The sequence below is a fragment of the Vipera berus genome (assembly GCF_964194415.1).
Source record: "Vipera berus genome assembly, chromosome: 1".
Lineage (NCBI taxonomy): Eukaryota > Metazoa > Chordata > Lepidosauria > Squamata > Viperidae > Vipera > Vipera berus.
Genome location: NC_138202.1, coordinates 199,217,985 through 199,239,417, shown reverse-complemented (window position 1 = coordinate 199,239,417; position 21,433 = coordinate 199,217,985). Strand labels below are relative to the sequence as shown.

The 21,433-nt window shown below is 41.3% G+C and overlaps 2 protein-coding genes across 2 annotated transcripts in view; one reads left to right on the top strand and one right to left on the bottom strand.

The window, feature by feature from the left end:
* The window catches only part of PLEK (pleckstrin), a 29,271-nt gene extending 28,959 nt beyond the window's left edge, over window positions 1–312 (bottom strand). Inside the window, exon 1 of the mRNA XM_081313151.1 lies at window positions 189–312. Within this exon, the coding sequence (XP_081169277.1) occupies window positions 189–248 (60 nt within the window). The 5' untranslated portion in view covers window positions 249–312. The remainder of the gene's footprint in view (window positions 1–188) is intronic.
* A 9,331-nt stretch (window positions 313–9,643) lies between these two features.
* Window positions 9,644–17,140, top strand: CNRIP1 (cannabinoid receptor interacting protein 1). The gene is made up of 3 exons (XM_081319366.1): window positions 9,644–9,845; window positions 12,264–12,408; window positions 15,717–17,140. Exons 1-3 carry the CDS (start codon window positions 9,667–9,669, stop codon window positions 15,879–15,881), a joined length of 489 nt encoding a protein of 162 aa, XP_081175492.1. The 5' UTR covers window positions 9,644–9,666; the 3' UTR covers window positions 15,882–17,140.
* The last annotated feature ends 4,293 nt before the right edge of the window (window positions 17,141–21,433 follow it).

Genomic DNA, 21,433 nt, shown 5'->3' with positions numbered 1-21,433 from the left:
GCTCAGAACGGAGTTCCGGCACCTTTTTTGGATGGAACCTTGTAGGATAGGCAAGCCGGGTTGTATGACATGTGTGAGTTCCGGCACCTTTTTCTTTTACAAAAAAAGCACTGCATGTATGTATATTATAAATACAGAGACACTGCTGTAACTCCATAAGAATGTAATTCCATATAATCCTCACATACCTTCTTCACAAGATAGCCCTCCCTTATCCGTCTGGGTTCTCGTTCAGGTCCTTGTTCCATCTTTGCACTGTTCTTCTTTGGTCAAGATTAGTATTGTAAGCTGCATTTATATAGTTGTCACTTTCACAAGTTCCTCTGATTGTTAATCACATGAAAGCATGCTCACTTCCCCTTCCGGAAGAAAGACGTGTAGAAGCCAATGTAAAGCTTAAGAACGTTTTTCTTTTTTAAGAAGACATAAGTAACATGAACCTGGAGACATCTTTGCATTAAACGAGAGGACAGCTCAACAGTTACCAACCTGAGATATTCATTTAGCTTTTCTCAGTGATCAAAAAACCCGCTATCATGATAAATAAAGCAAAATAAATGTGGCACTTTGCTCTTGTTGAATCAGATCCAGATGAAGATTAAATCAGATCCAGATGAAGATTATTTAATCCATTATTTAGGGCTCTTATTAATGGGAATGATTTTTATTTCTTCATCTCAGTATCATTTCCCACATTTTCTTTTCTGGAGAAAATTGGTGCTGCCTTCTTGGAATAATTTATTATTATTATTATTATTATTATTATTATTATTATTATTATTATTATTATTATTACAGATGCTTCTGTCTTAAGTTTTCAAAAGATTGAACATCTTTCTTGTTAGCCGTTTTGATGTCTGTTTTTTTAAAAAAATTGGGCTATTGATGTTGCTCTGATTCTGATTTTATTATTTAAATAACTTTTTGATCATTTGATGTAATCCATTTTGAATGATAGGGATAGACAACAAATTTATCTTTCATTAAAATTCAAAGCACTCAGATCAAAGAGAAACAGAGTGGAAATTTTGTTAATTAATTAAGGATCGTGATTAAGGATCTTGACACTATAACGTAGGAGAGAAGCTTGAAACCCCATAAATGCCCGGTATAAATGTTGCCTCCCTTCTCTAACAATCCTCAGGAGAGGATAAATCAGCAATGCCTAGAGGGGTGTTCCCTTCATTAAGATATGATGTTTTCAGATCATGACTACACATTATGAGCAAGAAGCTTTCCCACTGCTGAACTCAAGTGCTATCTGATCATCTCAGAATTATGCAAGAATGAAATTTGCTGTACCCATTGTTCATCTGTCTCAACTTATTCTCTTTCATGAACTTATTAGCCCTCTGCTTTCCTTCCATGGTAATGAGTGACAAAGCCTTACAGATCTTACTCATATTGAATTCCCTTCTGGGGGGATGTTGGAATAGGCAGAGGAAAGATTCCTGTAGTTGGTAGCATTACAGCTAAGGATACCTTAAAGCTTTGCCAGAAACACAGCCAAACAAAAAAAGGACAGCTCAATTTTGTGGTGCTTTGGTTGCAAATGGAGAAAGGCCCCTAGATTCGAACCTCTTCATGAACTGCTTCTGTTGAAGGAACGGGTGAGAGATCAATTCTGTCCATTCTTCCTTTTTTTTTTCCCCGGCCCCCATAGCTCTTTTTATTCCTGAAGAGCTGTAAGGGATCAAATTATGTGTATGGGGTGATGGAGAAGGATTGCTTGTCTCCCAATCCTTTTCCAAGACCTGTTTCTATATTTCAAATCTTTCTGTGAATGGAGGGAAATATCACTTGGGGGGAAAAAACAACCCATCCTGGAATGAATCCTATGGAAAAATAATGAAACAGTTCCAGTCTGAAGAAAATTGTCAGTCCAGTGTTAAGAGAAGTGTACGTACATAATCTATATAAGATTCTCAATTGAGGGGAATGCGCTAAGTCTAAAAACTATTCCCATTCTCCCTGAAAGAAAATATGACAATAAGGGTAACATTTTCTTTTAGAAAAAAATATATTATCACAATAAAAGAAGGGTGTAGAAGAAAGAGATTGGAAAGCCCACAATAAATATGAAATAACTCTTCTGTTATTTTACAAAACAAAATAAATGGCTACAAAGCTCTGGCAAAAGCTAAAGATTTATAATTCTATGCTTACAGGTCAGTGAAGTCTTACATTAATAACAAAAGCGCCCTCTTCTGGTTCTGAAAATAAGATTTTGTTTTATATAATGTAGCCTCCTCGAAGTAATGGGAGCTAAATTCTCTGGAAGAAAAATGGTTAAAGCTACAGTTTTCGTGAGATAAACCCTAACCACAAAATAATGTGCAAATTTCATATTCTCCAGAACTGTTCTTCAGCCTAGATGACACACATGGGATTGGGTAAGGATTTGGATGGCACTGAGTCCTATGAGGTTTTCTCATTTGTCTCTTATTTTGTCTGCTATATAACCTAATCCAGGGGTAGGCAACCTCGGCTCTTTTATGACTCATGGACTTCCAGAATTCCTGAGTCAGCAATTCTGAGAGTTGAAGTCCATGAGTCATAAAAGAGCCGAGGTTGCCTACCCCTGACCTAATCTAATGCATAGCTCTGGAGAAACCAAAACTTTGCACAGCATTTTTGCAACTTGATAATATAATAGCAATGATTATATTATCTCTCTCTCTCTCTCTCTCTCTCTCTCTCTCTCTCTCTCTCCCTCTGTAACCAACACCAGTTCCTACTATTTTACTTTTAATCAAATAGGAACTTGTCTACTCCTGGATTGTGAAAGAAGACTGGGAGGGGTGACCTGTGATTGGGTCCATATTGTAGTGTCAGCTTCTTTGAAGGATGGTATGTTCTGTCTTGAAGGAAGCAGTGGTGCAGTCCCTCCTCAAGAGGCTGTCCAATACTTTTAAATAGATATTGTCATATCTCCAACCTCTTTAGGAAAGGATATTGAGAAAGTGATCAAACTGCAAGTGATGAGAACATACAAAGCATCATTCACTTCACCTGGAACAGAAATATAGCTGGGTAGAATCTGAATATTTATTTATACCAATATCTGAGGGGCTGCCACAAGGAAGACGGATCAACCTATTTTCCAAAGCACCAGAAGGCAGGAGAAGAAGGAATGGACAGAAACTAATCAAGGAGAGAAGCAACCTGGAACTAAGGAGAAATTTCCTGACAATTAGAACAATTAACCAGTGGAACAACCTGCCTCCAGAAGTTGTGAATACTCCAATGCTGGAGGTTTTTAAGAAGAGACTGGACAGCCATTTGTCTGAAATGGTATAGGGTTTTCTGCCTAAGCAGGAGGTTGGACTGGAAGACCTCCAAGGTCCCTTTCAACTCTGTTCTTCTGTCATTTTATTTTTTTATTTATTAAATTTGTTTGCCACCCATCTTGCCACAAGGTGACTCTGGGCAGCTTACAGCATTACTGATGATACTTCCCCCTTGGTGATGATTGATCAACCATTTCATGTAGATTTTAAAAACAAGTGAGAAAGCACCAAGCCTTGTGGCACCCCACAAAACAGAGACTGTCAGCTGTCAACACTGACTGGGGCTGGCTTCAAAGGAAGAAAGGATGTAAATCAGCACAGTATGATGTCACCCAACCTCAACTCCTTACGTTGGCCCCAAAAGATACCATGGTTGATGGTACCGAAAGCTACTGAGATGTCAAGAAGAGCAAAGATGGATGCACCAGCTGCATCCCACTCCAGCCAGAGGTCATTCGTGAGCACAACCAATGCTGTGTCTGCATCAATTTCTGTTTTTATGTCTAGACCGGAAACCTGACTTAAAAGGATCCAACAGAGTTGATTGCTCCAGGATGCTTCAACTGAACAATGTCTCAGTTCATATCAAGAGGCATATCATTCAAACAACAATCCCATATTTTATATTTTTACATGTGACCATTTATGGAAAAATATTTTTACATTTTTAATTTTGATCAGTGATATTTAAAAAGCATATATAAATCTGGAAGAGAGTGCAGATATTAATGTATCAGTGAATAATTTATTGCAGAATTACCAATGTGGATTCCGCATTTATAAAGGTATAAAGTGTGGATATACATACATATCATTTCATTAATTATTACAAAGTGTTTTGCTACTAAGTTGAGCAAAACATATAGCTTAATGACGTCATTGCTATTTTCTCATACATTTGTTTTCCAATTATGTTTTGCCAGGTTATACAAATTTAGTCATTTAACCTTACATACAGTTTCTCATGTTTTTTTTTTAATCCCATTTATATCTCGTCCTTCTCCGAAGACTCAGGGCAGCTTACAATCTAAGAAGCACAAATCCATGTGCTTAGCAATAGCCTTCATTCTATGTATATGCCTGCTTATTAGGGCTTTCGCCCCCCCCCCAAACAGCATTATTACAAAGTCAGCTTAATTGCCCCCAACAATCTGGGTCCTCATTTTACCTACCTCGGAAGGATGGAAGGCTGAGTCAACCTTGAGCCTGGTGGGACTCGAACCTGCACTAATTGCAGGCAGCTGGTGTTACTTAAGGAGGCATTAGCCCACTGCTCCACCAAGGCTCTTTTACCCAGACATTCAGAACTGAAGATTTCATTTCACTTATAAGTAACTGTAATGGAACCCCTTGTTGATATCAGCACACATTCATTGTATAAAGGCTTAAAGTAGCACTTTTTAAACAAGTTTTTTTTAAAAAAAATAAAAAAATGACACACACACACACACACACCCAGTTTGATTACAAAGCTGAAGCTAACAGGACTTCGAATGAATTAACATTATCTGAATGTTTTACCAAGGCATTAATCTGAGTAATCTTTTGAAAGTAGAAGGCAAATATCATTTCCCTGGTAACTATCCATACCTGTGGTGCTGAAAGTACATTTCAAAAGTACATTAGTCAAAAAGCTTACCTTGTGGTAACATGGGCAGCCAATAAATTTTATAAATAAATAAAAATGAGACCAATTATTTGATTTTCTGACAATAGTGCAGCTCATCTAGGTCATAACTTAGCTTTTTGTTAAATATTACAAGTGAATACTAGCAAAGCCAATATAGTTACCTAATTTTTACAAAGATCACCAGTCCTGCCCAGTTCACCATGCAATAAAAATCTAGTTTTCTTGCTAGCTCCTGCATTTTTCACTAAGTATTTTGTTAATTATTAATTTCACTTGTTAACCATGACTAATCTAATGATATGTATATTTACTCTGTTATTACGACACCACAAGATCTCCTAACCAGATCTTGCAATGTTGTAATAACAGAGCAAATAGAAACATTATGCCAATTTTCTTTTTGCTTGCCTAATTCCTCTACACAAATAAGTTACTTCTAAGCAGGTTTATTTGCCTATTTGCCCATAAAATCAAGTTTCCTGATACTTATATGCCTCTATATACCTTTTTTACCCACTATTTTTTAAAGTCAAAATATAAACAGAAACAATCAGTAACAGATGCTATAGTTTGACCTTTGGATATATATAATGAACTTAGTTAAAAGAGAATATTGGGAAACCCGTCAAGCGAAGCCATATTTAAAGCAGGACCTCCCCCACTCTGCAACATATATAACATTGTGTATCTATTCACCATCACTGTTCTTTTTATGATTGAAATAGTAATCAGTTGCAATCAGACCCAGGTGAAAACAGTGCTAGGAAGTTCACTTGATTTGGATCTCAACTTCAAAAAGGCATAGATGGTTGGTTTTTTTCTTACTCATATTCAAATTATATCTCAATTTTAAATATATTGTATAGTATTACTATCACTAGTAGGAAATCAAAAGGAAACAGCCTAGTTCTCTCTTGTTTTCTAAGAGGAGCTGACTAGACTAACAGAATAATCTATTAAGTGGGAAATGTACATTTATAACGGACATTTTTTGTAAGTGTGGATTGCACAATTCTATATGAATGTAACCTGACTTTAAAGAACTTGCTCCTCTTTCTCACCAAGTATACATACACTTTTCTTATACTGCAATGAAATTCACACCATACTGATTTTGTCCGGATCTTGAAACCATAAATATTGCAGCATCTTTTACATACTCTGCAGAGAAGAATCTTGAAGTTGGCAGGCCATATTTAGAACCACTAGCCGACCTTGGACTGTTTTGGTTAACATTTTCATGGATGAGGGACAACCAGAAAATCAAAGAAAGCAATTAAAAGCCATGTCTATGTGGTTACTGAGAAAACAACATGCTCTCCAGGAGATGAGTTCAATTCAAATTTAATGATATATGCAGGAATTGGGTTTCCAATCGTGCAGTTGGGGTTTTCTCGAAAACGTCCACTGATGTCATTGAAATATAACTTTTCCCAAGTTTTATTGCTTTGGGGAAAAAATATTCTCTGTCCCTCTCCCTGTGCCCCCCATAGAAAGTAATTTGGTTAAGAAAGCTATGGGAGGATTTAGTGTGTGCACCAAGAATATGAAAGGCTGTCCATTCTCATTCACTAAAAGCATGTGAACCAAGGAGCTTATTGATTAAAAAAATGTAGCCCTCCAGTTGAAAAGCTTTTCCCCATTTTGTTTGTCTGTTTGTCTATCTGTGTATCTATCTATCTCTCTCTCTCTCTCTCTGTGTATCTATCTATCTATCTATCTATCTATCTATCTATCTATCTATCTATCTATCTATCTAATGCAGACATGTCAAACACAAGGCCCGGGGGCCAGATCTGGCCCGTGAAGTGGTTTCATGCGGCCCGCAAAGCCATCCTGGAAACAGTGAGGGAACAGCCCCCACTGCCTTGGCTCTGGCCCAGAGACCCTCCTCCTGCCAGAGACCCTCAGATCTGTCCCACTCCTGCCCAGGTCCCCATAGGCACCCTTGATGCGAACCATGTAGAGCTGGCCACGCCCACCCAGTAGGCCATACGCACTCTAGCCACGCCCACTCAGTAGGCCACGCCCACCCTGGCCATACCCACCCGGCCCCCTGAGGGCAACCACAATGCTGATGCGGCCCTCAATGAAATTGAGTTTGACACCCCTGATCTAATGTATATAACATCCACCTCACTCTCAGGATGGCTCTGGCTGGTGTACAGTTAACAGCACTGAAACATAAAAATCATATAAAAATGCAATACATTGATAAAAGGAGCCAGGTAAAAAACCAAGAATAGGTTGGACTACTAGAAGACCTCAGAGGTCCCTTCCAGCCATAGGATTCTAAGTTAAAAGGGAGGAAAAGGGGCTTCAGGGAGCTAATCACTACCAGAATTGTGTGCCAGTCTGCAAGCCCCATGCGAGTTGGCAGAACCAGGTCTTCAAACTCTTTTGAAAAGCCAGGAGAACGACGGCTCCCTTAACCACTGAGGGGAGGATACTGTATTCCAGTGGGCAGGGGCAACAGCAGAGAAGGTTCTCTTCCTTGACCCTGCCAGTTGAAATTCTTTAATTGACAGAGTCTGTAACGTACCTTCCCTGCCTGACCGGGTGGGATGTGGTGATGCGATAGAGGTAAGATGGCTCCTCAGGTAACCTGACCCCATGTCGTGCAGGGCTTTAAATGTGATAATCAACACCTTGAGTTGGACTTGAAATCAAACTGACACCCAATGAAAGTCACACATCCAAGGCGTGTTACATGCGCCATCCTTGGGGCACCCAAAGTTGCTCGCACACCGGCGTTCTGCAGCAGCTGAAGCTATAAACTTTATAAAAGTTTGCTGCCCTTGTTTGAATGTTTAAAGGAGAGGGCACGATCAAGAATGAATAAATGGCCTAAACCACGCTGCGTTTATTAAAAACCACCTATATTGTATAAAGGAGTTCCAATGATATATCTATGATTTGTAATCATCTTCACTTTAGGATGATAGACTTGGAAAAGGGTTAATTGGTCAGATTTTCTTTACTTAATCCTTTCTGATAAACTGCTCCTACTTCTTCACTCTCTTGCTCACCTTCTTTGGGTAGCTGAACAGAGAGGACGGGCCCTGAGGGAGCTTCCCAGAAAAAACATATGAGCAACACTCTGTACCTGCTCAGTTGCCTTTTTTCCCCCATTTTGACTTTGTCCAGCCCAGAAGCAGTTTGAATCTCGCTCCCTTTCCATCATCCTTAGCCATCCAGCACCAGCAGCGTCCCCTATAGGTTTCCTTGGAGAAGGCCAGTTGGGAACCACAAGCACAAACAACCGTAAGGCAGGGGTCTTCAAACTTGGCCCTCTTATGACTTGTGGACTTCAACTCCCAGAATTCCTGAGTCGGCATTCCACGAGTCATAAAAGAGCCGAGGTTGCCTACTCCTGACCTAGCCGCCACATTGCTTTTTAAATACTTAAATGTAAAATTAGAAAATCAATAAAATATGACCCAAAAAAAGAATGTCAGTGGACCTCAGATTATGACTTACAAAACAAGACCCCCTAAGGCAGGGGTCTTCAAACTTGGCCCTTTTATGACTTGTGGACTTCAACTCCCAGGGGTCTTCAAACTTGGCCCTTTTATGACTTGTCGACTTCAATTCCCAGGGGTCTTCAAACTTGGCCCTTTTATGACTTGTGGACTTCAACTCCCAGAATTCCTCAGCCAGGCACGCTGGCTGAGGAATTCTGGGAGTTGAAGTCCAAAAGTCATAAAAGGGCCAAGTTTTGAAGACCCCTGCCCTAAGGCATCGGCAGGGCACCAGATTGAAGAAGGCTGGCGATGATGGAAAACACGCCATCTTATTAGAAATTGTAGAAAATATTCGTAGCTCGGGTTGTAGATTTGGGCAGATCTTTGCCGTCGGAGCTTAATGCTCGGCTCCCGGACGTTTTGTTACCAAAGTAAGGTAACATCTTCAGCAGGGTTTTTGGGGTGAAGTGAACCGACCACTCCTGGACCTACCTGTTTAAAACGAACAATACACTTCAACTCAAAAATCCGGCTGAAGATGTTACCTAGTTCGGTAACGAAACGTCCAGGACCCAACCAGCAAGCTCGGAGGACAAAACTCTCTGCCCACGGCATCTTATATTTTGCATATTCTTCCAGAGCGCCAGAAGTTCAAGGCTCAGCAAGCTCAGCCCTGCTTCCCCATCAGCTAGTAGACAGAGGGAGGAGACGGTATCGAGAAACAGAAGCAGCCTCTTCTCCTCCCCCCCCACCACTTCATTTGCAGGACCAGCCCAATGCAGTGCAAAAGGCAAAGGGTCTAAACGAGCAGAGGGCCGCCTAGGCTCGCATCTTCGAGGCAGGGGCTACCCCCCCGGTCACTTTCGCCCTCAGCGGACGCAGCGAACGGATTATAAACCACGGCGACGGGCCAGGGGGCTGAAGCTCTCGCTTCCACCGAGTCAATTCGAATCAAGGCTCCCCGCCCGCGGGCGCGCCTTTCCCCTCACCCCCCCCCCGCCCATTTCCCAGCTGATTTTTTTTCCTCCCACCTGATCCCGCGCTCCAGCTGTTCGGGTTTGAGCCCCTCCCTCAGTCGTCCCGTGGATTGGGCGAGCGGAGGAAGCAGAGGCCGAACCGGATTCGCTTTGGCGGCTAGAAACCCGGCCAGGCACCGATGGGCCCGCTTTGCTCGATTCCGGATTGGCGCGGGTGCTTAACGGGCCGCGATCGTCATCTAGCGGGGGGCTGAGCGCGGCCCCTCCTCTTCTCCGAGTTCCTCCAGCCGCGCCCGCCAAGCACCATGGCCGAAGTGCCCCCCTTGGTCCGGATCAAGGTCTCCCTCAAGATCCAACCCAACGACGGCCCCGTGTACTTCAAGGTGGATGGCCAGAGGTTCGGCCAGAATCGCACCATCAAATTGCTGACCGGGGCCAAGTACAAGGTCGAGCTGGCCCTGAAGCCGGGCACCATCCACGCCACGTAAGTTGCGCATCCCTCCTCGCCTGCCCCCGCGGGAGATGCTTCGCTGCCTGGCCATCCGCCCGCCCCTGATTCTGTTAAGAGCGCCGAGATTTATAATCCCGGCGACCGGGATGGGCGGGCGCTTCCATTTTCTCCTTGGTGGGAATTGCAGCTTCGGGTTAGCCCAGGGGTCTTCAAACTTGGCCCTTTTATGACTTGTGGACTTCAACTCCCAGAATTCCTCAGCCAGCTTTGCTGGCTGAGGAATTCTGGGAGTTGAAGTCCACAAGTCATAAAAGGGCCAAGTTTGAAGACCCCTGGCGTTAGCCGGTTTCAGAGAATGCCTCGCTCCCTCCCTCCCCTCCTCCCCGCCCGGCCCTTCACGAAACAGCCCGGCAAGCAGCCGTGGTGCGGCAGATCGAGCACGCCCATCCAGGCTTCTCGGAGAGCGGTAAGGCTCGGAGGAACGTCCTCCTTCTGCCGTACCGTACAATAGCATAGGCGAGGAGGGAAAGGCAAGGGGACCGAGGCCTAGTCTGCAGTTACCGGAGAGAGAGCTTTAGGCCGGGGACGAGAAAATAAAAGAGCCCGCGGCGAGAAACCGCCCAGCAGAAACGGTGGCAATCCGGAGCGGAAAGCGGGCAAGACGGCTAATTGGCGAAAGCTTGCCAACTCTGGTTACATAACGGCTCACCCAGCCTCTTCTCTGGTGTGTGCGACTTTACGTTGGGGACGTAACCAAGTTTCTTTCTTTCTTTCTTTTATTAAAGAGTTTTACAAAAACAAGATTTGACAATATATCCCCAAATCCCCCCCACCCCAAACCCGCCCACTTCCCCCCACCCCACTTCCCAGAGCTAAATAGAGGATTATAGTTATAATAATCATATTCTAAATAAGAATTATGCATAATATACAATTAACCAAATTCATAATGTGCTTTAACTCCCCTTTAACATAACTACAAACAAAGTACCAATAACAATATCCCTCTAAAATCTACTCATAAGCTAAATGGAACTTTTTAGTCCCATATTTATTCTGAATATAATCTATCCCATCTCCTCCAAACTGAAATATATCTTTCCCGTGAATGATCTTTCAAGTAAGCAGAAATCTTAGACATTTCTGCAAGATTCGAAACAAGGGACGTAACCAAGTTTCAATCCGTAGCCCACTTCTGTTATTTTAAAGGAAGAGGCGGTCGCCCTGTAGTATCTCTTCAGCCTCTTGAGATCAGTAAGTTTATGGCTTGTGTTAAAAAGGATGGATCATATATCAATACTAGAGTTTGGAATAGGGTAAAAGTGGCCCAGTTTCCCAAGGCTCCTGTTTAGGAGCATGGGGGAGGGCGGACGAGGGGAGGTGTCCTCCAGATGTTTTAGCTAAAAATCCCCATGTTCCTTTGCAACCTAACTGGGAAAGGCTGCTGTTTGGCGGTCACAAGGTTGCTTGCCAATCCTAGGGGAAGAGAAGTGCAACAGTAAAGGGAGGTAGCCTGGAAGTGTAGGCATGCTTTACATGCAGAATGTTTCCAGGTAAAGCTAAGAAAATTGGGACCTGGGATCTGAGCACACAGGGGCATCTTGGGCAATGCACAATAGGGCAATGCACAATCATTTGATATAAATGATTCAGTGCCAATTCAGGCAACGTCTATCAAATAACATCTTCAGATTCAGTTGCTGAATTGATTTGATGTTTTGGATCAGATTGGATGCTTTTAGCCTATAATTTAGCAATTTGATGGACAGCTGTGCACGCGCTTCCTCTTTATTGAATCTTTATTTAAATGGTTGGAGCTGGGTGATTCACATCCTCCTAATTAAGCTATCTAAGAGTTTGGGTGTATCTTGAATTTCTCTGCCTTCTGAGCAATCAACGTCCAATATTTCTAAGTCTTCACAATCTTCTTTGAGCATCCTATCCTCCTTATTTCACTTGACTTAATTTAGATTAATGTTATTTTAAATGATGGTGGAATTTTTAGTCAAGAGAAATAAAGACAATTTTTAACTTTTAAAGCATTGTTTTTCCTTCCTGGCCCTTCTTTCCATGGCAGTACATACGCATTTTCCACGTTTCCTCAATATTTCATTTTGAGTGACAGATTATTTAAGAGGTTATGCACCATCAAAGTTTAACTGATTATGTGCCATAAGTAATTTTTGATTCCTAGTGTCCATACTCACAGATTTTCTCCCTGGTGATCTATTCCTAACCTGGTATTTATGACTTCCAATGGTAGAAGATGCTGGAGGCAGATGATCACTTTAGTGACAATAGCAAAGGCATCAATCCTTATTGCGTGGGAGAAGGCAGTGGATAGACCACAAGGATAGAAAACCATTATCAGTTCAGATTTTTTTTCCTCATCTCACAACAATGGGATCATTAAGTGCTAACATGTGTTAAGATTGCCAACTTCTGTTTCAGGACAATGGGAATAGGCGGAGTAAATGTGCCCCTTGAAGAGACAGCAAGAGAACCACAACTTGTTACTTACACTGGCATCTATGACACAGAAGGAGTTCCTCACACCAAAAGTGGGGAAAGACAACCTATACAAGTAAACCTACAGGTAGTGTATATCTCTGAGAGGAGGAGGAGGAGGAGGAGGAGGAGGCTTAAAAATAAATGAAGCTAGTAAAAAGAAGGGTGAACACAGTAAACTCCATGATACGTGAAATAGTTTTGATCAGATTCATTTTTATGATAATGAGCTGTGCTTGGGCTGTATACACCGTTTCAGATTTTTGTATTTGTCTTTTTCCCTGCTTCCAAAAGAAGCAAACTAATTTTGTGGTCAGCTGTTACAGAAAGGAAACCCCTAACGACAATGCAGTTTGCTTCCTGATCCTAAGATTGTTCTGACTCTTACTTGCTAGTTGAACGAGGTTTCTCCCCAGAATGCACAACTTTTATTTATCGGAGATAATGTCCTTTCTGATTTCTTCTTACAATGAACTTTAGCTTTATAAGCATTTGTGGAGCTTGCAGCTATAACTATAACTCACCTTTACTTTGCCAAGCCCGTAACCTCAGAGTATGTCCTTTATTGGAATCTCAAAAATTGAAATGGCGAATGAGGCAAGAAGAGAGGTCATTAGCTTGGAAGAGTTATAATCAGGGCTTTTTTTCTCATAGAACGCTCAGAACGGAGTTCCGGCACCTTTTTTGGATGGAACCTTGTAGGGTAGGCAAGGCGGGTTGTATGATGTGTATGAGTTCCGGCACCCTTTTTTTTTTTTTACAAAAAAAGCACTGGTTATAATCAGCTGGATGTAGTCATGTCTGACTTGAAAAATTCCTTTTGCCTACTTGAATTGAGGAGAGGGAAGTTCGGCATCCCACATCTTGGTGCAAAGCAAAGATGCACCATCTGATGGACCCTCGCTGCATGCAATCTCAAAAAAATTAGATTTATCCCATAGGAAAGAATTTGTTTCTTGTCAGTAGCCCCATCTATAGATTTTCCTGGACCAATCTACATTTTTAGAATGTGTGACAGTATTCAGCCTGGAAAAAAAATTGTTCATCCCTGGTATGTTATATTTAGATTTGCAAAATGTTCGTACTTTAAGAGTAGAAGTCTATGTCAGGTTACTTCCCTATTTTATACATTGTTCTGCCACGGATCATTAAATCAGATAAAATTGTCGTCTTAAGAAAGTTTCTAGAATTTTCTAAATAAGTTTTGACATTACCATCATGTAAGCATTTATAAGCAGTAATATTCCTGCAACTATCTCCCAGTGTGCCTTCCACTTCATCTGAGATTTTATTCATTTATAGTCTTTTAAATTAAAAATATGCAGGGGAAATGGACTTTCATAGCAAAGCACAATCCTCTAATATCCTCTATTCTCAAGAATGCCTCTGGGCTTCACATAGGTTTGATAGGTGTTCTTAGAAGTGGGGGGGGGCCCTGCAGGACTGTGTTTGGGAGAATGCTGGCGAGCTCAGCAAAAAACAGAAGCTAGGGAGGACAGCAGAATGGATGGCCAGAAATGGCCTGGAATAACCTTTCCCAACTTACCTTCCTGGTAAATTGATGTGTTTTTTGCCTATTTTACTATTTGTCAGAGTGTCCATAAGATGCTCATCTATGCCTAACATCCCAAAATAATTAGTAATCCTTTCTTTGTTATTACATCATCTTCATCAAAGTGAAGATGACAAGAGTGGGCAGCCTGTGGTTCTAGGGTCACATGTATTTCCCTGCCCCCCCCCCCCACCTCTTGCTTTTGAAATCTCTAGCAATGATTTCTGAAAAGACGTAGTTGCTCGCCATTTTGAATTCACAAATATATGTAAACTCTAAGCCAGGGGTGTCAAACTGCCAGCCCGCGGGCCGGATGCATCATAGCAAAACTGCGCCCACCCCATTGCTGGCAATGGCAAAAAAAGTCACAATACGTTGCGACACGTCACGTGACGTGACAAGTTTGACACCCCTGCTCTAAGCAGTTAAAAAAAACAGAACCCCTTCTAAATCCCTGATTGGCTTATGTGTATGATGTGAAACTTCCCCCCCCCGCTCCAAATTTGGGTATCCTTAAAAATATTAAATGTGTCTCTTGGTCTCAAAAGGTTGTCTACTGTAACTTTAAGCAATAAACCTAAGTTTACCTAAGTAAGCCTAAGTTTACTTAAGTAAACCTTCAAAAGTTCTAACAACCATTGCTAGAGATCAGTGTGTTTCACATGGGAATCTGATGCTTAGCTCTTCATAAGATCTCCATATGGGTGTAGTGGAAGAGACAATTGTAATAACTTCGGTGGTACAAGGCTATTCTTCTCTCACTAAATACTCATATGCGATATACAAGACATAGAAGCTTCTGATTCTGAGTAGACTCAGAAGTCATTATGGAAAGGAGTTTTATAATGAATCACTCCACTGGAAAATTTGAAATACATGCAGATGAGCAAAAGTCAGTCCATGAACATTGGGCTGAAACTCTGACAAAGATTATCTGTCATCAGTAACATGACCAAACGCTTTTTGCAGTTGTGTTAGGTTCTTTTCAAAATCTTTGACTTCCAATATATTTGGACAATCATGCTTTATGGCAGGAGTAAAAATAGTGTGGCCTTCTGTCCCAGCAGTGGGATAGATGCAACCTGCTACCCATCATAGCTTGTTCTCCTTTTGGTCCATACACTATTGGATTCCCCACCATTTCTCCGTCTTTGCCCATTTCTTGCCATGCTAGCCTTTGTTGAACCTCTCTCTCTTGGTCATTCTTATATATTACATTTCCCAACTATCATCTGCTTTTGCCCCACACTTTCCTTCACTGCTTTTTTTTCTTTATGTACCACTCCTTGTGTGGTTTCTCTCTTTTTTCTACTTTCTCTGCACTCCTTGTCTCAGCTCCCTCCCCTCCCACTTCTCCTTCCCCTCCCCTCTTCATGGGGTAAAATAGAACGATCCCTCACTCCAAATGTTTGGGAAGAGGAGAGGAACGTGCTTGATATAGGACGAAATGAGTTAGCAAAGATCACCTCGTTCTTGACCTTTCAGGAGAAATGTTGCTCCGAATAAAACCTCTGCTGATGGAAAGATCTCTTGCAAATCTAGATCCAAACCATAATGTTCATTGGAGGTTATGCTACAGTTTGAAGCAGGTTTATTAGGCAGTAAAACACTTCGCCTCTTCCCAGACATGGACCAACTGCACCCATACATATCTGGCTATTTTGAGGCCGGGGGGGAGGGGGGCCTTTGTTCTTAAAAACCTTTATTCCTTGCTATGCAAAATGCTGTGGGTTTTGTGACCTCTCTTGCGTGGATTGGTTGGTTGGTTGGTTGGTCCTGTCAGTATATAAAGAGGAAACACTGCTCTAGTGAAACAATGAAATGAGTTTGTACTTTCTCTTCAGGTCACCGACATTGGCGCTTTTGAAACAGTCTGGCAAGTCAAATTCTACAACTATCACAAGCGAGACCACTGCCAGTGGGGAAACTGCTTCGGCTGCATCGAGTATGAGTGCAAACCCAATGAGACGCGCAGCCTCATGTGGATCAATAAGGAGACCTTCTTCTGAGGTGTCTGGACCGTTACTCGGTGAAATAACCGATCTTCAAGCCAGTGCAAAGCCTTACTCAGGCCCTCGGTATAGATGTTTCTTTTTTGTGTGGAATAAAGCGGATTCCTCCCTTTCCCCACCTCACAACACATTTGCTACCTACCAAGTGAGTAGGTTTGCAATGGTGGTCATAAGAAGTCAGTGTTGCTGGGGGATGATTCCTGCTCCCTCCCTAAATGTGAATTGCCCCTCACTTGCACTGGGGTGAACGGGCAAAAAGTGATATTGCAATACTCACTAGGCTCCAGAAGCTCCCTTTCCATAATCGTCCTGAGATGTACTGTGTGTGTGAGACGCCCCCCCCACCCCCCAAATCATTGTTTTAGAATGTTATCTGCTACACGGTAATGACGGTTTCTCTATTTTTGTGTTCAGTCCGGTTCTCATTCATGCTAGCAAGTGTCGTGAAATGCAGCTTCACTGCTGCCCCTGGGCTCTGAAATTCAGGATACCTTCTCCTTTCCACTGATGCTTTTCCAGAACTGAGGAAGCCCTCAGTTACTGGACTAGGAACCCCAGCGTAGTCCATGCTGGTTGGGTCTTCTGGTTGTTCTCACCCTCCAACCTCTGAAAAACCATAGATTCTCCTGGTACAGATTACAGCGCACAGTGCTAAATTCAGGCAACAGGGCATCTGATAAGGTGGCAGCAAATCAATATCTGCTCAAATTTTTTTGCTTAAGTTTTCACAGTGAAGGAGTAGGATTGCTGAGCATTACATAACCTGAGTAGGTTTTCACCTATCAAGCCATAAAGCAGCGATGGGATTCTTGAAGCGATGCAAAACATCAGTGGTTTTAAATTCTTTGTGTCATATTTCTCATAATAATTCTATCGGCTACAATTAAATATATTCTAATGTTGCATATCAAAGCCCACAAGTTTTCAGATTACCTGTCAGGCGATTTTTTTTAAGGAAAAATGAAATTAATTTGCTACAAGTAACGTTTGAGCTGTAGCCGTTCAAATATTTCAGGTCAAATATGATTCTACCAGGATGCTCTCTAAGTAAAAAAAGAAAGCTGTTTGTATATAAGCTTGTGCAGGATTCTGGAATCTGGTGCTATACCCTATATAAACCTGTTTACAAACCTGTGGCAAATGAGAAGCACATTGTTTATCTCTTATGAATTTCCAATAATCGTTGCTTCTTTTACAAAGTATAACTGGATTAATAAGAGGAAGTTGCATTGATGCTATTTTGCATATTGGTGTATTTGTGCCATTCATGAGAACAATCTGTAAAGTGATGCAGCTTTTGATCTTTGTAATAAATGAGTTGGAAACCTTTGTCTTCCTTAGCAGTTATTTAGCATTCTTGGAATAACGATTTACTTACACCAAAACAGTAAGCAACAAAAAATTGCCACGCAAAAGCAGGGAGAGAATGCTGGAATTGGTGCATTTGGAAAGTCCTACCTCAGCTTCTCAGTGTGAATCAGACTCGTAAGTAGAATCATAAGCAGGGCCTACCCATCTAAGTTGAACATAAAGGCTAGATGATACTGAGAAATTTAGTCCTTTAAATGACATCATAGCCATCACAGATTTTTGGCAACAGTATGGAAGTAGATTGCTGTTGCTTGTCTTGAGATAAATGTTGATTACTTAAATACCTAGGTCAGCTTTTCCAAGCTAATTTGCTTCAGGGGAATTGGTGATATGATCGCCATATATCCATGTTGCAAGAGTGCAGGTAGTCCTCAGCTTAACAACAGTTCACTTAGTGATTGACTTATGACCATTTTTATACTTAGAACCATTGCAGCATCCCCATGGTCACGTCATTTACATTCAGATGCTTGACAACTGACTCACATTTATGATGGTTGCAGTGTCCAGGGATCCCCTTTTGCAATCTTCTGACAAGCAAAGTCACTTAACAACCTTGTTACTAATTTACAACTGAAGTGATTCACTTAACAAATGAGCAAGAAAAGTCATAAAATGGGGCAAAACTCACTTAAATTTCTCACTTAGCAACATAAATTTTGGCCTCGATTGTGGTCGTAAGTTGAGGACCACAGGTAGAGGGAATTGTAGTCCAACATATCTGCTGGGTTCCAGGTTGTGGAAAGCAATTCTAGATAATCCGTGTAGCCATTCCAACTTTGTACTTATTCTTTTTTAAAAAAATAGAAATGGATTAACACTTGCATCCCTTTACATGAAAATAAAATTGTGAGAATAATGTATTAATGATAAATATTATGGGAATAAAGAAATAGTTGGAAATTTTGGATTGATGTGGGTATTTATTGTATTCAATGAGCTTTACCAAAAATTTGAAGTATTGCATCTATTGATAAACATATTCTGCTTGTTTCTAATTCAGGACTTTCTATATTTTTATAATTTTTTCACAATGATTTTCATTTATAATAATTCTATTATAAATAAAAAGAATAGAAGCCAGTACAAGCTACAAAAATACAAACTGAAAAATATAAAAGCAAGTAAACACAATTTTAATAGCTTATCACTGTTAACATAATCTCTTTTCACCTCATAGCTCATCTATTGATTTAAAAAAAACAACAAATCCAACTTCTTTGTCAGTTGTTCTTTGCCATCAAAAGGCCAGTCAGGGCAACCAGATGTAAATATTTTACTCTTTTAATCCTTGTCAAATAAATCAGCCTCCCTGAGTTTTAAAAAATATCTTTTAACCCCTTCAAAAAGAGTCCCAGATTTAGTTTTCTGTTCATCTGTTTCAAACCATTTTTTCAGAACCTTAGCAGATTTCTTTTGTAAATCCAATTAGATCATTTTTGTTTCTCACTTTTAATAAAATCCTTCCAAACTTTAACAGAGCTCTTTCGTATATTTTTTAAAAAGTATATCAGTTTCCTGGTTCAATATTTGTACATCTATTTTTGTGAGTAAGTCATCCATCAGTTCCATTTGTTAGGCCCATATCTTCTTCCATATCTTTCTCATTACTTGTTACATTTAAGTCCCCCTTAAAAATAATTTCAAAATCATCTGCTGAACTTGTAACTCACTCAATCTTATCAAGAAATGTATCTATTTTGCTAAAAAGCTTGGCAGACAGACCAAATTTGCATGATAGATTTTTGCTCCATATTCTTATTCCACTAGCTCCCTCTAGTGTTCAACCATCAAGATTCCCTTATCATGAAAAAAAACTCAAAACAATCGCCATTTTCCCCATTGTGATTTTTTTTTAATGAACTCAAAACTCTCTGTGGGCATTTAAAATTATAATTCCAGGTTGTTTTAACTTACTCTATTGTTAAACTTTATGAAATCCATATTCCAAGCATCCTTTCGCTGTTGAATACATAAAGTAATAATTTTCAAAAACTTTTAAAAATTGCATTTAAGTTCTTTTTCTAAGGAGAAGGTGACTATTAATAAATACAGTATAACTCACTGTTCTGAAGGGTCATAATCGTTTTAAGGCAGCAGGAAAAGAACCCAAAATGATTAAGAAGTGAGGTGTGGTCGAGCCTATGATTCTTTTAAAAGCTGCATTAATGCTTATGAGCAAAGATCATCCCTTCATCAACTCCCAGCTACTTGACCCAGCGGTAAACCACAAAATGATGATTCCTGTGATTTACTCAAGAGGAAGAATGTGCAGAGTCATGTGGGTCAAAGATAGCTCCTTAATCCAGAGAACATTTTGGCAGCCAGGATCCTACATCCCACACCGATTTCCATCGTTAACACCTTTCCATTGCAAAAAGGGATGTTTCAGCTCACCATGGCTCTCAATCGAAAGTTGTATGCTTTCATAGCATCTAGTGGATTAATGAGTTCATTGCGAAGCACATCCACTGTAGCAAATTTGGTTTCTGTGTGTGTTCATCAATGCAGTGAGGATCTGAACAGGTTTTTTGCATGCTTGTTTCCAGCGTGACATGGAACTAAACTAAACATTGTGTTCCAAGTTCGTACCATGTGTTAGAGCTGTGCATGGTTTCCAATTCAGCTTGGAAGAGGTGCTTTGGAAGGTGCCAGAGCAGTTGCCCTTTAAAGCAATTGCTATAGGTAATAGGAATTTTTTATTTTTTTTATTTATTTTTAATTCCATTTATATCCCGCCCTTCTCCGAAGACTCAGGGCGGCTTACAAACTTAGCAGTAGCCTTCATTCGGCTGGTGGCCCCCAGGGGGAGGGCCTTCTCTGTGGGCGCCCCGGCTTTATGGAACCAACTGCCGGTTGAGCTCCGGACGGCACCGGATCTTCGCTCCTTCCGGCGCAGGCTAAAGACCCATTTATTTGAACAAGCTGGTCTGGCCTGATGGGGGAACGTTAGGGTTTTAATGGGTTTTATATTGTGATTGTTTTAATTGGGCAATTATTTAATCCTTTTTTAACTTTTGTATTTCTATTTATATGCCCTGTTCACCGCCCTGAGTCCTCCGGGAGAAGGGCGGTATATAAATTTAATAAATAAATAAATTCTATGTATATGCCTGCTTATTAGGGCTTTTCATACACCCCCCAAGCGGCATTATTACAAAGTCAACTTAATTGCCCCCAACAATCTGGGTCCTCATTTTACCTACCTCGGAAGGATGGAAGGCTGAGTCAACCTTGAGCCTGGTGGGATGCGAACCTGCACTAATTGCAGGCAGCTGGTGTTACTTAAGGAGGCATTAGCCCACTGCTCCACCAAGGAATAGGAATGGGCTAGAGCAGGGGTCCCCAACCCCCAGTCCGTGGACCGGTACCGGGCCGCGGCATGCCAGCAACCAGTCTGCACAAACAAGCAAAGCCCCATCCACGGGATGCAGGCAGCACACAAAACCACGCCCCCTCCGGTCCGCGGAAAAACTTCTCTCCATGTAACCGGTCCATGGTGCCCCAAAGGTTGGGGACCTCTGGGCTAGAGGAAGAGATTGCATAGGTTATATATTGCCAGTTTGGTGTTGTGGTTAAGGCCCCATGTTTGGAACAGGAGAGTTGTGAATTCTAACCTCCCCTTAGACACAGAGGCAGCTGAATGAATGTGAGCCAATCATTCACTCTCAGCCCTAGGCAAACCACTTTGAAAGTCTTTCCAAGGAAACTACAGGGAGTGGTGAGGGCAGTTGCCGGAATTCAACACTGATGTCAAGGTGTGTGTGTGTGTAAAGTGAGTAGAGAACTGTAGATTTCTTGGCATTCCATCATAATGTAGAACCTCCCATGAAATAAGTCCAATAGTATTAGTTTGGGGGGAATCTTTCAGAAATCTAACTATAGAAATAGGCAAAGATTATCATCTTGAAGACATAGTATGCTTGCTATGATGTTGTTTTCCCATCCCTTACCCTGGTCATAGTTGCAAAAACCCGACTGGAGTCATGCTAATATAATCACAGTAGAAATCTGGTGGCCCAGCCTGATCCTAAAAAATATTACAGCTGAGACACTGGGAGATCTGTCCAATATTTTCATCAGAGCAGGCAAGTTATCATGGGCTTTCAATGGCATCCAGATTCTGAAGAAGCTCCATCAAAGAATTTCATGCTTTACCTCCACTTAAAATTATAGCC